Source organism: Hyperoodon ampullatus (assembly GCF_949752795.1).
Source record: "Hyperoodon ampullatus genome assembly, chromosome: 6".
Lineage (NCBI taxonomy): Eukaryota > Metazoa > Chordata > Mammalia > Artiodactyla > Ziphiidae > Hyperoodon > Hyperoodon ampullatus.
Genome location: NC_136919.1, coordinates 27,768,226 through 27,784,566, shown reverse-complemented (window position 1 = coordinate 27,784,566; position 16,341 = coordinate 27,768,226). Strand labels below are relative to the sequence as shown.

General features: G+C 37.4%; 1 protein-coding gene across 1 annotated transcript in view; it reads right to left on the bottom strand.

The window, feature by feature from the left end:
• The window catches only part of PLPPR1 (phospholipid phosphatase related 1), a gene marked incomplete at both ends in the record, with an annotated part of 121,298 nt that extends 109,807 nt beyond the window's left edge, over window positions 1–11,491 (bottom strand). The window contains one exon of the mRNA XM_079706330.1: window positions 11,429–11,491. Within this exon, the coding sequence (XP_079562456.1) occupies window positions 11,429–11,491 (63 nt within the window). The remainder of the gene's footprint in view (window positions 1–11,428) is intronic.
• Between the last annotated feature and the right edge of the window lie 4,850 nt (window positions 11,492–16,341).

Genomic DNA, 16,341 nt, shown 5'->3' with positions numbered 1-16,341 from the left:
AGGAGCAAAATTACCAGATACCCTTATGGTGGAGTGACCATGCTTTTCCAACAAGATGGTGTGATGACTAGGAGTGAATATAGGGGGAACTAAGAAGAGTTGACACTGAAAACAGAAAATGAAGTCATTGTACCTACATGTGTTGGTCAGGATTCTTAGGAAAAAAATATCTTTAAGTCTTTGTTACAGGGAGCTTGCATATAAACCAGTGCAGCTTTGGGAAGCGTCAAAGCCAGACCAATTGTTGAAACCATCTTTTTCAAAGTTTCCTGGGTTATGATAAAGGGTGACATGGTACTTCTAAAAGCAATTGGCTATGCTTAGAATTTTTTTGATGAAGTATTGTTCCTTTCACATTCTTCTCATGTGTCTGATACGTATTATGGAGAGAGGGCAATGAGGGCCCTAGGGCCATGACACTTGTTCATCTCTCTAAGAATGATATTCTACAGTCTGGAGAGAGATGGTATCTATTGTAAATAGTGCAAATTTGAGCTCATGTCTCCTCTTCTTGGCTCCAGGTTCTCATCATCACTTCTCCCTGACATTTCCTGTTATCAGATAAGGTATAAACTTAAAATATCCAGAAGTATCCTGGTTTCCCAAAGCCTTTCGGATAAATACATTGCTTAATATGGCCTGCAAGGTACTTCATGACCTGGCCTCTGTCTGCCTTGCCAGTCTCCTCTGTCACTAATCCCTGTTTTATCTTTTTTTTTTTTTTTTTTTTGCGGTACGAGGGCCTCTCACTGTTGTGGCCTCTCCCGTTGCGGAGCACAGGCTCTGGATGCGCAGGCTCAATGGCCATGGCTCACAGGCCCAGCCACTCCGCGGCATGTGGGATCTTCCCGGACCGGGGCACGAACCCGTGTCCCCTGCATTGGTAGGCGGAGTCTCAACCACTCTGCCACCAGGGAAGCCCCCTGTTTTATCTTTTAAGCTCCAGCCTTATTAAAACTCTTTCAGCTTTTCAATTCTCTGTAGATCCTTAGTTCTGGCTCATGCCAAGCTGTCTCTTCCTCCTAGAAGACTCCCCCCTCCTCCTCTTCCTTAAGTTGAGTGAACACTCACTAGTCTTCAGGTATCGCTCTAAATGAACTTTCTCTGGGATGCTTCCCCCGCCCCTTTGGAAGGTGAGTCAGAGGTGTTACAGGAATCTTTGTAGGCCTTGGGATCTAACACTTTTGAAGGCTCCTCCTCACATCACATTCAAGTAGATTCAGATATAATACATTATACATTAAATAATTGTTCTTGCTATAAATATTAGGAGATGATTTTTATATTTCTACTTTTGAAATTATTTGGCTATGAATAATTTAATTTGCTATTGATTATGGCAGGGTCAAGAGTTACAGGTTTGGTTGCTAACTCAGTTAATAACCAGCTGTATGACCTTAGACAAGTCACTAAACCTCTCTAAATCTCAATTATCTGATCTGAAACAAGAGAGATTTGCAAAGTGATCTAGGCCCCCATTTAGCACTAAGAGCCTTTATTCTTAACTGTGAGGAGAGATGTTTTTGGTGCTGGTAAATGTCTGGGGGTAGGAGTGGGACAAGGATTCTTTACTCCACTGACATAACAGGCAACAAGGAGATACAGCCACTGGTAGGCACTCTGGCCAGAGCTGCCAGTTGAGTAGAAAAAGACAGTTCCACAAATATGTGTAGAAAAGACAGTACTTCTAAAACTGAAAATAAGAACAATCATTATTTTATATAATGAACAATCTAATATACCAACCTATAACCAGAGAAAAATCCAGAGCACTCAAATATATTTTCCTAAATATGTTTTTCTAAACAAGACTGACAATTGAAGCATGATTATAAATATTTATAGTAATGCCCCCAAAGCTTCTGTTGGTGACAAACATATAGTATGTGCTGTAAAAAACAACAGTGTTAGAAAGAGCAACCCTCACTATTGTTTCAATTAATTCTACACTGAGAAATGATATGAGACTGCAGATTTTTTGTGAATGAGTTAAAGTTACAGAAGAAGTAGCCTGTTTCTATCTTTGTACAAAGGTATTTTCATATTTCATACTATACACATCAATAACTTAGCGTAATTTTAAAAGGAAGTTATTTTTTCTCTGATAGAAAAAGTAATCAAGTTCTTTGCAAAAAATGTACTACTAATCCCAACACCCAGAGATGAACACTGATTTCTGCACATACCTTTTCTTTCTAGGCAGCTATATAGCCACATATGCATATTTTCAAAATAGCATCACGTTTTACAGCTGTGCTGCAGAATTTGAATGGAGAGGTTATCTGGCTTGGAGGCTACAATATCTACTGCCATGACCCGAACACACCTGGCATGTCTGAGAAGTCAACGCAGCAGATGGTCCACAAAACAACATTTTCCATGAACTAATATGCATGGAAAAAGGGGAAGGAAAAACACGAATAGAGGAGACAAGTGTGTCTGCCTTAGGTTTTGGTCCTTCCACAAGTACATGGATTCAGTCAGGTCTGAGTCCTGTGAACAGAAGGCTGTAGAGACAGAGCAGCGCCCCCTGATGTTCAGGTGACCAAGTGAAACATCAGGTTGGGAGCAGGGTTTTTTTCCTATCTGTGTAGACAAAGTACCAGTGGCTGAGATATTAGCATCCCCCATGGGAGCAAAGCCAGCAGTGGTAGGGATGAGGCACCTTTATGTGGCTTCTTTGCTTGAGAAAATGGATATGCATGGCTGGAGCTGATGAACAAAATTCTCTAATTCTCTGGGTAACAAGAGCCCAGAGACTGCTTCATGAGCACTGGTATCAATCCCAGGCTTAACCAGGGAAGACTGGAGAGCTTCTGGAATCCTCCATGAGCAGGTGTGAGCAATAGACAGTAGAGAACAGACTTGTGGTTGCCAAGGGGGAGGGAAGGATTGAGAGTTTGGGATTCGCAGATGCAAACTAGTATATATAGGATGGATAAACAACAAGGTTCTACTGTATAGCACAGGGAGCGATATTCAATATCCTGTGATAAACCATAATGGAAAAGAACATAAAAAGGAATGTATATATATGTCTAACTGAATCACTTTGCTGTACAGCAGAAATTAACAGAACATTGTAAATCAACTATGCTTCAATAAAAAAAGTGTGCTTTGGGGGTCAAAAAGGGAGTATAAAGTCGAAGATTTTAGGACACAGTGCCAAGCTGCTTCTCCCTACAGACTGCTATTTCAACATTCCTATAAATTATAATTTTTATATGCTGTGAGATAGATTTGAATTTGAGGGATTTTTGTCGTCGTTGTTGTTGTTTTAGAATAAATGATCATAACATTGCATTGGTTTAAAAATTAGGCTTGAATCCTAATTCCAAGATTACATCAAGAGAAATACAAAGAGTTTGGCCAGCCACATATATCAGTGACAATTTAGACTGCTTCATATTATATTTAAAGGATGAATTTTATAAGAAAAATGCATCACAAAGCAAAGAATGAATTCACCTGCAGCCTGTGCAAAATAATATACTGCAGTAGGGACAAGATGTTTTTATAGTTCTTGAAGAATATAACTGTTCAATCCAGAGTCTGTCATTATTTTGGCATGATTGTCTGGGCTCGTGACCCATAAGGTAGAATGTAAAATTCTATGAGGATAAGCGTATTGGTGCATTCATTCAACATTATGAAGAATGCTTTAAGGTGCTATGTCAATTATTAGGGAAACTGATAGGAAGCATGCTGCCACATTGTATACAGCATGGGAATAAGGTGGTCTGGAAAACGACACAAAGTAGGTGGCTGAATTAAGGAAAGCATTCTTGGGTAGAACCTGGGAAACGGCACTTGGGTGTGGATGGTTCTCGACATTGGTATTTTGATAATATGAAAAATAGATACCTAAATGTTGGCATCGCCCTTTTGCTCCAGTACTGCAAACAGTAGTCAAAATGATGATTAAATAAGGAAATGCATGGGAAAGTACTTTATAACGTGCATTTGTCATTGCAAGTTTTAAAAGACCACAGATTTTTCATTACTTTGTTTGAAACCTTACCCGATAACATCTCAATATATTCTAAAAACATTATCCCCCTAAAGCCAGGAATGTTGCATATCTGAGGATTAAACTGCCAGAGTTCCTCTCTAATTGTCATGTGTTTGGTGTCCATGTATATATGTGTGTGAGTATGTGTTTGGTTAGCTTTATTTTTCATCTTTGTTGATTTTGTTTTATATTGGGTAGAATCTGTTATTTTAAATTATTTTTATGCTAACATTTGTTAACCACTTATTACTTGACAAGCACTTTCAGGCGCATTACCTCATTTCTCCAAAGTGCTCAGAAAGAAGCTGTTTTTATTTCCACTTCACAGATGAAGCAACTGAGGTTCAAAGAAGGTGCGCAAGTTACTAGCAGCAGTAAATGGCAGAGCCAGGACTCAAAGCCAGTGCTTCTGACACCAAGTTATTTTCTCATTCTACGCTACTATGTATGACGATAAGATTTTGATACTTTCTCCTTACAAGAACCAGCAGTGTTTTTTTCTTTTTTTTTTAAAGGAGAAAAAGATCTCAATGTGACTTAAATATAAATGCAATCTAAGTCTCAGAAACAAGGCAATCAGAGCTGCTAAATCTTAGCAGCTGCAAGTAAAGAGCAGAAAGCAAGGCCAAGCAACTCTTCTTTTAAAGTTTGAGGCGCATGAAACAAAGATACTGAAATGGCACTCATTGTCCAAAAATGATGAGGTGGAATTCCTTAATTTCTGGCCCTGGAGAAAGACACTCAGAATCACCGAGTTCTTGCAGAACATTATGAGATTATTTACCTTCAGGCTGGGATTTATAACAATCACCTTGTAGGTTACAGCAGAGAAAAATGAGTTGTCAAAAAAGGCAATAACAATTGCAAGTACAAGCAACTGTCAAAATGATAAAACTGTCACATCTCTACATACCAAGCAACAGTTGCATTCATTATGTACAACTCCTGGTACTTAATACGGTCTGCCAAGGCAGCTAAGTTCCATTTAGAGTTTTGCTGTTAGCACAAATATATTTGAAAGAGACTTGACTGAGTTTTTCATGATTTTACAGGGAATGCAGTGAAACTGGCTTGAGAGGAATCCACTGATATCTGGGAAGATTTGTCAAAAGGGATATCTCAGCCTTAAGTATTTTGCAAAAGTACACCAGTATTGATTTTGGGGACATGTGAGATCTCAAACAGCTTGTATTCTTATTTTTAGGGAAAACAATTATACTTCAATGACCAATTTGAGTGTGTTTTCCCTCAGGGAAATTCTCCATTTGTAGATCTTCAAGCATGAGAGGTATTGCTGAAATGACAGAGAAAAGGAGAGAGAGAAGGAAAGCATGGAGAGAGGGAGAGGGGATCAGAAATATAGTAAAAGGGAGAGACAGAGGTAGGGAAGGCGGAGGGAGAGAAAGAGCAACATGGACTAAGGATGAAAACCACAAAGAATATTTGATTATTTTGATCACTTTTTTGAAGAGACTTTGTTGTACATTTATCCTCACCAAAAATTAATATTATTGATTTCAAGGAGTAAAAATGAGGATGAGGAAGTTAATGTCCTCATGTTCATTTATAGGTTGATAACTTTCTACCACTTTACCTACACCCTCTGACTTTTCTAGCTTTTGTCTAGTTCAGCATTTGCTCTTTTTTTACTTGTTCTAGTAGAACCAGATCAGTGAAGAGATGAAAGCTGGCCAGAAATATTGTTGTGGGCCATATTGGAATTTTAGTGATTCTGAAGTTCCCTCTCATTAGTGATAGAAAAGTTTATATTCTGGCCCTTAAAGTCATTATTCTCTTGTCAAGGGCCTTCCATTTAAGAGGATTAAGCCAGCATGGAAAGGTACATTTTAAGGATTAGCTGACACTGGGAGATGTATACGAGACGTTTTTCTGAATATCTAACATTCGAGGGCTTGGTTTCTGGAAGCACCTGCATTACCCATTGCATATCATACTTCTCAATCTGTTCTGCTGTCCTCCCACTGTTAATCCCCTCCTTTCAGCCCATTACCTTCTATATGTACTCTCTTAATCTACAAACTTTGCTCTCTCTCCAATGACATCTTAACCTTTATTTTGGTTTGTGACATTCAAGGATTACCTAGATTAATGCTCTCCTGACTTGTTACCATCATGAGACCTTTCCTGCTGCATACTGCTTTGTCAGATAGCCTCTCTAGCACTGTTTCAGCCTTCTGGGTGAAAAATTCACCCAGAAGGCAGGCTTCTGCTTTGTCAGCACATTTGAATTTTAGAGACTGGTTGGCATCTATTCTCTTCACCAATTGCCACAAATAAAACACCCCCCACCCCCCAGTCAAAATTTTGTGCTCATATAGTTGAAATCACCAAGAAAATACACATCAGTGTTCCAACTGTGGGCACTTTGTGTCTCTCATCCCCACTCTCCATCCCCCACACATGTTAAACATGGCCCAACAACCATGGACCTGCAAAAAGCTTGGTGAGATCCAAGTTACAGAAACCTAGTTAGTATGTAAAGTATGCAAAAAGAGCAAAAACACTTAATGACTTGGGAGAGAAAAATAAGTTCTAAAAAAGTGAGTGTTGAATGAATGAATGCATTCATGGAACAAAGATGGCATGAAAACATTCTAATGCAAACATCTACAAGCAATGGTTAGCGTTTTTCTTTCTTTTTAATTCACAGGTGAGCTCAATCAAAAAGCATACTGAAAATAAGAGTGGTAACTGAGTAAACTGATGATAGGTGAACCTAAATGGGACTAGAGAAAGGGGTACATGTCAATCTTAGTAACAAGGTTTGGGTTTTAATGTCCATGAGGATAGGACATCCTGAAGACTTGAGTTGGAACTGAGACTCCTATGTAAAAACCAGAATTTCTGAAAGCTTGCTTTTCACTTCGGAGAAGAAGTGTTCTATGTAAATCCACCTGCTGGCACAGGAAGACTATAAGGAAGATAAACTTTGATTAATTATACTTTGGGATTGTGCAAATTTGACTTATGAATATAGTAGCGTAAACCCAAGAGAAACATGCATGTAAAAACTTTCCAAAGAGATACTCTTAAAACCTAAGGCTCAGAAGAATTCTATAGAGGAAGCAAGCTCTGCCAAAAATGAGCTAAGAATAATTAAAAATATAAATAAACAATCCACCATGAGCTAGAGACAACAGACACAACATACGGGAGGATTACAATATCAGTAATTTCAGAAAAGAGAATAATCTGAAAGAATAAAAAATAAAAACCATAAGCATAGAAATACTATAAAACAGATTTTTTTAAATGCACCTAGACCTTCTAGATATTAAAAAAAGATGGGTTAAGAGACATGGACTATAGAAAGAATGAGAAGATCCAACATACATCAAATAGAAAAAGAGAACAGAGAATGGAGGAAGAGAATATTTGAAGATGTGATGTCTGAGAGTTTTATAGAATTGGTATAAACATGGCTTCATATTCAAGATGTAAAACAAGTCCTAGCCAGTACAAATACACACTTAGACATGTTATACTGAATTTCAGGACACCAAAGAAAAATGTAAAAGCAACTGGAGAGAAAAAGTGGATTACCTATTAAGAACAGTAATAAGAGAAAAGAGTTTTTATAGCAATAATAAAGACATGGGATGGAAGGAGAGTGAAATGGATTAACATTATGAAAGTTCTGAGAGTAGAAAATAAACTAGTCAGTCTAGAATTCAATGCCAAGATAGATCACCATTCCAGATTAATTGTAATGTAAAGATGACTTCAGATAAATATTAAGAAGTTTTACAATTCACTAGATCCTTGCTGAAACAACTACTAAAGGATAAATTTCATGAGGGAATTAAATCCTGAAGGAGAAGAATAAAAGGAGGAATGGTAAACAAAAAACCTCCAAACTGATGAATATGCGGGTAAAGTCACTGAAGCCCTGACTGAAAAATTAATGAAAAATTTAAGGAAGATATAAAAATCATGAATGACACTCAAGGTCCTGAAGTGACCTAAAAATAGCATTAAAAGAAGCATAGAGCTATTGATTAACCTCAATTTTTGTTGTTTATATATTTAAAATTTAGGACTAAGCTTTAAAAGAATAGAAATAAAATCTATAATTTGTAACATAAAGGGGGATTCAAACAAGGAATCTAATTTAGAAGGCAGAACAGAAAAAAAAGTCCATGCTTATTTATAATTTAATATTGAAACACTTGAAGTATTTCCTTTAAAGTCAGCAACAAGGTAAGGATGTCCTCTACCATTGCCTTTATCCAATATTACACTGGGGGCCTTAGCCAAAGCAATAAGACAAGAAAAACAAGTTAATCGTAACAATCAGAAAAGAAAAAAAACAGATCTGCTACTGCTTGCAGATTATGTAACTGAAAAAAATCTAAGAAATATACAGATACTAGTAAAACCAATAATCAAGTTTAACAAAGTTTTTTCAAGAAAATTGATTTAAAATATTAATATTGTTTCTATAATGAAGCAACAAACAACTGGAAAATGTAATCATCTCCCCACAATTCCACCACTAGGCAATCCAAGGAAAGCCCTTGCACACACGTGCATAGAGACAGAAATAAGACTATTTCCTGAAAAAAAATAAAAATAAAAAAGCTGTAAGAGTATAAAACTTAAAAAACAACAACAACAACAAAGAATCAACCAAACCATCTCTCAGTAGGCATAGTCACACAATGGGATAAAATGCAACAATTAAAAAGAATGAATTGCCAATCTGGACAAATCTCAGAAACATAATGTTGAATGAAAAGGTAAGTTGCAAAAAGAAAGTTCATTATGGTATCATTTATGTAAAAGCTCCCTAAAATATAATTTATGAATATATGGACCTGTAGGGAAAATATGCGTAAGAATCACGCAGGGGAATGAAGCCTCTAACTTCACATACATACAACTGACCCTTGAACAATGCAGGGGTTAATCCACATGTAACTTACACTCAGCACTCCAGATCTGTGGTTCCTCCACATCCACAGATTCAACCAACCATGGACTGTGTAGCACTGTAGTGTTTACTACTGAAAAACATCTGCATATAAGTGGAATTGTGAAGTTCAAATCAACATTGTTCAAGGGTCAACTGTAGTTACTTCTGGGTCTAGGACAATAGGACTTCAGCCATAGCTGTAATGTTTTATATTCCTTGAGAAAATATTTGAAGCACATATGGCATAATTTTAAGATTTGGTCTTGATGGTAGGTGCAATGATGTCTGTTATATTATTTTCTCTGTTTGAATCTTTTCATAATTAAAAAGCAATGTGAAGAGATATTTATTGATCATATTGACATTTTAACCAAGTTTTTTTTTTTTCCGGTATGCGGGCCTCTCACTGTTGTGGCCTCTCCCGTTGTGGAGCACAGGCTCCGGACGTGCAGGCTCAGCGGCCATGGCTCACGGGCCTAGCCGCTCCGTGGCATGTGGGATCTTCCCAGACCGGGGCACGAACCCGTGTCCCCTGCTTCGGCAGGCGGACTCTCAACCACTGCGCCACCAGGGAAGCCCCAAGAGAAAGGGTTTTAACATTGAAAAATATAGTGTTACAGCCTTCTACAATTTCCCCCATGAGCAGTGGGAGAAAGGACTCCTTTTTCTACATTACAATTTCAATATGAACAATAGTAACTAGAACCCACAATATATATAATGTATAGTTATTGTCTGAAAGGAGTTATTCTTGGCCTTGTACAGCAAGATAAGAGTATTAAGAATATGTGTTTATGTTGAGAGATGAGTTCTTTGTTTACCCTTTCAGAGATATAGCTTGAGTCTGAGTATCTTAACTTGTATCAACACCTCTGTCCCCACCTAATCTCCTATATTTCCACCTGGTTCTGCAATACAAACAGGTTCACAAATATCACCAGAAAATATATCATCTAGTAACATTTGTTCATCTAAACTACAAGGGATATCTATAAGGTGAAACTCAGGGATCAGCCAAACATATATACTTGGCCCCAAAATCAGAATGCTCAAAATGACCCAACTGACTATGTAAACAGCTAAAGTTGTTTCAAGAGCTAGAAGATAAAAACAAAACAAAACAAAACAAAAAACAAATTTGTTTCATTGATTCATAGGCTGTGTTTAAATAACATATGTACTGAAAGTACATTTTTGCTAATATCAGTAGTGGTTTAATTCAAGTGTCTGTTTTCACACAGGTAATAAAATGGATCAATGTGCATAGTCCTCCCATACTCAGCCAAAAAGATCCCCTGCCCCATAACATAAGAACAAGCTACAGCTGATCCTTGGGATGGAAAGACTATAGGGGTAGTTACCCAGAAAGGAAACTTAGGACATTTACTTTTCAGCTCTTTATATCATCATACTTGAAACACAATTTTCAGGATAAAAACCAATCTGTTAGATGCTCTATCTCTTGGAGAAGGCAGATATAATATCATCTCTGGCAAATAAACATCTTATTTTGAGATAACCTGGAGTAGCTTTTTTTTTCATCATATTATTCCAAATTTCCTAAAATTTCCATGTCTTTGTCTCTTCCATAGCAAACACTATAGAAAGGGAGGTACGGGTAAGCTGTGACAAAGCGAGAGGGAGGCATGGACATATATATACTACCAAAGGTAAGGTAGATAGCTAGTGGGAAGCAGCCGCATAGCACAGGGAGATCAGCTCGGTGCTTTGTGACCACTTAGAGGGGTGGGATAGGGAGGGTGGGAGGGAGGGAGACGCAAGAGGGAAGGGATATGGGAACAGATGTATATGCGTAACTGATTCACTTTGTTATAAAGCAGAAACTAATACACCATTGTGAAGCAATTATACTCCAATAAAGTTGTAAAAAAAAAAAAAAGAAAGGGAGGTACAGTGGGGAAAGGGTGCAGGAAGTTTAACCCAAAAGATGCTGGAGAAATTGTTTGCTGGTACAAAGTTGGAGCAACTCAACAAAATCATTTATGAACAAAAGAAGTTGCACACTATACAAGTTCTCAATATCCCACTAAAGAAAACTGCCCAGTGGAGAGAGTCAACTCTAAGCTTTCTTTTTCTCTATATGGGCTCCAAGGCAAAAGGCCATCAACTAACATCATCTGTAAACCTCATTTATTGAATTCCTAAAACATGATATTGATTTTTAAAAAAATAATTTAATCAAAATGCTGCATTCATAATTAATAATATATTCAAGTCACCACTGAAAATAAAAGAAATCTAATAAAACACAATTATATTGTACCCCATACATTAACCTTGTTCTATGGCTTCCTATTCAAGAAACACTTGGCATATCTCATTAATTCTTTACCAATATTTGTGCTATCAAAATTTCATTATCATAAGATTAAATAATTTTACAAAATAATCCAAGTTCTCAGCATAAAAACTGCTACAATTATTCCAATTTGTCTGTAAAGGCAAATAAATACACCTACCTCAACAAATATAAAACACGGGATGATGGAATAACTTCGTTGAGTGTTGTTTCCTACAGCCATTTCTTACAACATGTAGCAAGGCTGCACCGTCTTAAACTGTCCAGGCTGAAATAGAAATAGATGGCATGGTGTTAAGAACCATATGTTTAGCAGTCCTTTAGGTATTTACATAAAAATACCAGCTACCCTCTAGATAAGCAAGCTGTGTACAAACAGTGCAAAATACTAATCTACAACACAGTCAAGTCAGACTAATAATCAGTCCAGAGGGGGGAAAAAAAAATGTATACTGGCCATGAACAGTCTTTGAGCCTAAATGACCAGGTAGGGAGCTCCTGTGCACACAGTTATAGTGAAGAGAATTCTAATCGCCTGGTGCTGCACAGTACCTTAACCCAGTAGATTGTGCTCATGCCATGAACGCAGTTTTTGCGACAAACCATTTGTTATTGTCCATTCTGTATGGATCTCCCCTTTCTGTGCCTGATCCTTGCAGTTTGCAATCTAGGGACTCCTTTATTTCTGCCTTTGCCTCTCCCTTTGGAGCTGACATTTAGCACTGAGGCACTAATCCCTGACTTCCTTCCTTGACCACTCTTTGCCCTTGCTCCCTTGACTGCAGGGCTATTAACTACTCTGGATTAATACATCACTGATCCCTCTCACTGGGTTCCCTCAGGTGTGTGTGTGTGTGTGTGTGTGTGTGTGTGCGCGCGCGCGCGTGTGTGTGTGTGTGTTCCAAACACAAAACATTGACACCATAAACATTCTCCTATAAGAATGGAGTAGCTGGGCTATAGCAGAGTATTTTAAATATTTGTTAGAACTCTTCTGTCCTACTTTGAACTGAGAATATTCCTGTATTAAAAGATCAGTTAATTTTGGTTCTTCTTAAAACAATAACAACAAATAGAGATTTTAGACTTTTCTGAAACTTCCACAGCCCAGTAAAAAGAATTTTCCACTATACCTTTTATTCTCTATCCAAAGCAATACTTGACATGTTTCAGGTATCTGCTTTCAAGAGTCATTATTTTTTGTTTGTTCTGTTTCTGTGTCAGACTTCCCAATAGTTCTTTTTTTTTTTTTTTTTTTTATTTATTTTTTTATTTTATTTATTTATTTATTTATTTTTATTAGTTTCTGCTTTATAACAAAGTGAATCAGTCATACATATACATCTGTTCCCACATCCCCTCCCTCATGCATCTCCCTCCCTCCCACCCTCCCCATCCCACCCCTCCAGGCGGTCACAAAGCACCGAGCTGATCTCCCTGTGCTCTGCGGCTGCTTCCCACTATCTATCTACCTTACGTTTGGTAGTGTATATATGTCCATGCCTCTCTTTCCCTTTGTCACAGCTTACCCTTCCCCTTCCCCATATCCTCAAGTCCATTCTCAAGTAGGTCTGTGTCTTTATTCCCGTTTTACCCCTAGGTTCTTCATGACATTTTTTTTTTTAATTCCATATATATGTGTTAGCATACGGTATTTGTCTTTCTCTTTCTGACTTACTTCACTCTGTATGACAGACTCTAGGTCTATCCACCTCATTACAAATAGCTCAGTTTCGTTTCTTTTTATGGCTGAGTAATATTCCATTGTATATATGTGCCACATCTTCTTTATCCATTCATCCGATGATGGACACTTAGGTTGTTTCCAGCTCCGGGCTATTGTGAATAGAGCTGCAATGAACATTTTGGTACATGTCTCTTTTTGAATTATGGTTGTCTCAGGGTATATGCCTAGTAGTGGGATTGCTGGGTCATATGGTAGTTCTATTTTTAGTTTTTTAAGGAACCTCCATACTGTTCTCCATAGTGGCTGTACCAATTCACATTCTCACCAGCAGTGCAAGAGTGTTCCCTTTTCTCCACACCCTCTCCAGCATTTATTGTTTCTAGATTTCTTGATGATGGCCATTCTGACTGGTGTGAGATGATATCTCATTGTAGTTTTGATTTGCATTTCTCTAATGATTAATGATGTTGAGCATTCTTTCATGTGTTTGTTGGCAGTCAGTATATCTTCTTTGGAGAAATGCCTATTTAAGTCTTCTGCCCATTTTTGGATTGGGTTGTTTGTTTTTTTGCTATTGAGCTGCATGAGCTGTTTATAAATTTTGGAGATTAATCCTTTGTCAGTTGCTTCATTTGCAAATATTTTCTCCCATTCTGAGGGTTGTCTTTTGGTCTTGTTTATGGTTTCCTTTGCTGTGCAAAAGCTTTGAAGTTTCATTAGGTCCCATTTGTTTATCTTTGTTTTTATTTCCATTTCTCTAGGAGGTGGGTCCAAAAGGATCTTGCTGTGATTTATGTCATAGAGTGTTCTACCTATGTTTTCCTCTAAGAGTTTGATAGTTTCTGGCCTTACATTTAGGTCTTTAATCCATTTTGAGCTTATTTTTGTGTATGGTGTTAGGGAGTGTTCTAATCTCATACTTTTACATGTCCCTGTCCAGTTTTCCCAGCACCACTTATTGAAGAGGCTGTCCTTTCTCCACTGTACATTCCTGCCTCCTTTATCAAAGATAAGTTGGCCATATGTGCGTGGGTTTATCTCTGGGCTTTCTATCCTGATCCACTGATCTATCTTTCTGTTTTTATGCCAGTACCACACTGTCTTAATTACTGTAGCTTTGTAGTATAGTCTGAAGTCAGGCAGCCTGATTCCTCCAGCTCCGTTTTTCGTTCTCAAGATTGCTTTGGCTATTCGGGGTCTTTTGTTTTTCCAAACAAATTTTGAAATTTTTTGTTCTAGTTCTGTGAAAAATGCCAGTGGTAGTTTGATAGGGATTGCATTGAATCTGTAGATTGCTTTGGGTAGTAGAGTCATTTTCACAATATTGATTCTTCCAATCCAGGAGCATGGTATATCTCTCCATCTATTTATATCATCTTTAATTTCTTTCATCAGTGTCTTATAATTTTCTGCATACAGGTCTTTTGTCTCCCTAGGTAGGTTTATTCCTAGATATTTTATTCTTTTTGTTGCAATGGTAAATGGGAGTGTTTTCTTGATTTCATTTTCAGATTTTTCATCATTAGTGTACAGGAATGCCAGAGATTTCTGTGCATTAATTTTGTATCCTGCTACTTTACCAAATTCATTGATTAGCTCTAGTAGTTTTTCGGTAGCATCTTTAGGATTCTCTATGTATAGTATCATGTCATCTGCAAACAGTGACAGCTTTACTTCTTCTTTTCCAATTTGGATTCCTTTTATTTCCTTTTCTTCTCTGATTGCTGTGGCTAAAACTTCCAAAACTAGGTTGAATAAGAGTGGTGAGAGTGGGCAGCCTTGTCTTGTTCCTGATCTTAGTGGAAATGGTTTCAGTTTTTCACCATTGAGGACAATGTTGGCTGTGGGTTTGTCATATATGGCCTTCATTATGTTGAGGAAAGTTCCCTCTATGCCTACTTTCTGCAGGGTTTTTATCATAAATGGGTGTTGAATTTTGTCGAAAGCTTTCTCTGCATCTATTGAGATGATCATATGGTTTTTCTCCTTCAACTTGTTAATATGGTGTATCACATTGATTGATTTGCGTATATTGAAGAATCCTTGCATTCCTGGAATAAACCCCACTTGATCATGGTGTATGATCCTTTTAATGTGCTGTTGGATTCTGTTTGCTAGTATTTTGTTGAGGATTTCTGCATCTATGTTCATCAGTGATATTGGCCTGTAGTTTTCTTTCTTTGTGACATCCTTGCCTGGTTTTGGTATCAAGGTGATGGTGGCCTCGTAGAATGAGTTTGGGAGTGTTCCTTCCTCTGATATTGTTTGGAAGAGTTTGAGAAGGATGGGTGTTAGCTCTTCTCTAAATGTTTGACAGAATTCGCCTGTGAAGCCATCTGGTCCTGGGCTTTTGTTTGATGGAAGATTTTTAATCACAGTTTCAATTTCAGTGCTTGTGATTGGTCTATTCATATTTTCTATTTCTTCCTGAGTCAGTCTTGGTAGGTTGTGCATTTCTAAGAATTTGTCCATTTCTTCCAGGTTGTCCATTTTATTGGCATAGAGTTGCTTATAGTAATCTCTCATGATCTTTTGTATTTCTGCAGTGTCAGTTGTTACTTCTCCTTTTTCATTTCTAATTCTACTGATATGAGTCTTCTCCCTTCTTTTCTTGATGAGTCTGGCTAATGGTTTGTCAATTTTGTTTATCTTCTCAAAGAACCAGCTTTTAGTTTGGTTGATCTTTGCTATCGTTTCCTTCATTTCTTTTTCATTTATTTCTGATCTGATCTTTATGATTTCTTTCCTTCTGCTAACTTTGGGGGTTTTTTGTTCTTCTTTCTCTAATTGCTTTAGGTGCAGGGTCAGGTTGTTTACTCGAAATGTTTCCTGTTTCTTAAGGTGGGATTGTATTGCTATAAACTTCCCCCTTAGAACTGCTTTTGCTGCGTCCCATAGGTTTTGGGTCATCGTGTCTCCATTGTCATTTGTTTCTAAGTATTTCTTAATTTCCTCTTTGATTTCTTCAGTGATCACTTCATTATTGAGTAGTGTATTGTTTAGCCTCCATGTGTTTGTATTTTTTACAGATCTTTTCCTGTAATTGATGTCTAGTCTCATAGCATTGTGGTCGGAAAAGATACTTGATACAATTTCAATTTTCTTAAATTTACCAAGGCTTGATTTGTGACCCAAGATATGATCTATCCTGGAGAATGTTCCATGAGCACTTGAGAAAAATGTGTATTCTGTTGTTTTTGGGTGGAATGTCCTATAAATATCAATTAAGTCCATCTTGTTTAATGTATCATTTAAAGCTTGTGTTTCCTTATTTATTTTCATTTTGGATGATCTGTCCATTGGTGAAAGTGGGGTGTTAAAGTCCCCTACTATGATTGTGTTACTGTCGATTTCCCCTTTTATGGCCATTAGTATTTGCCTTATGT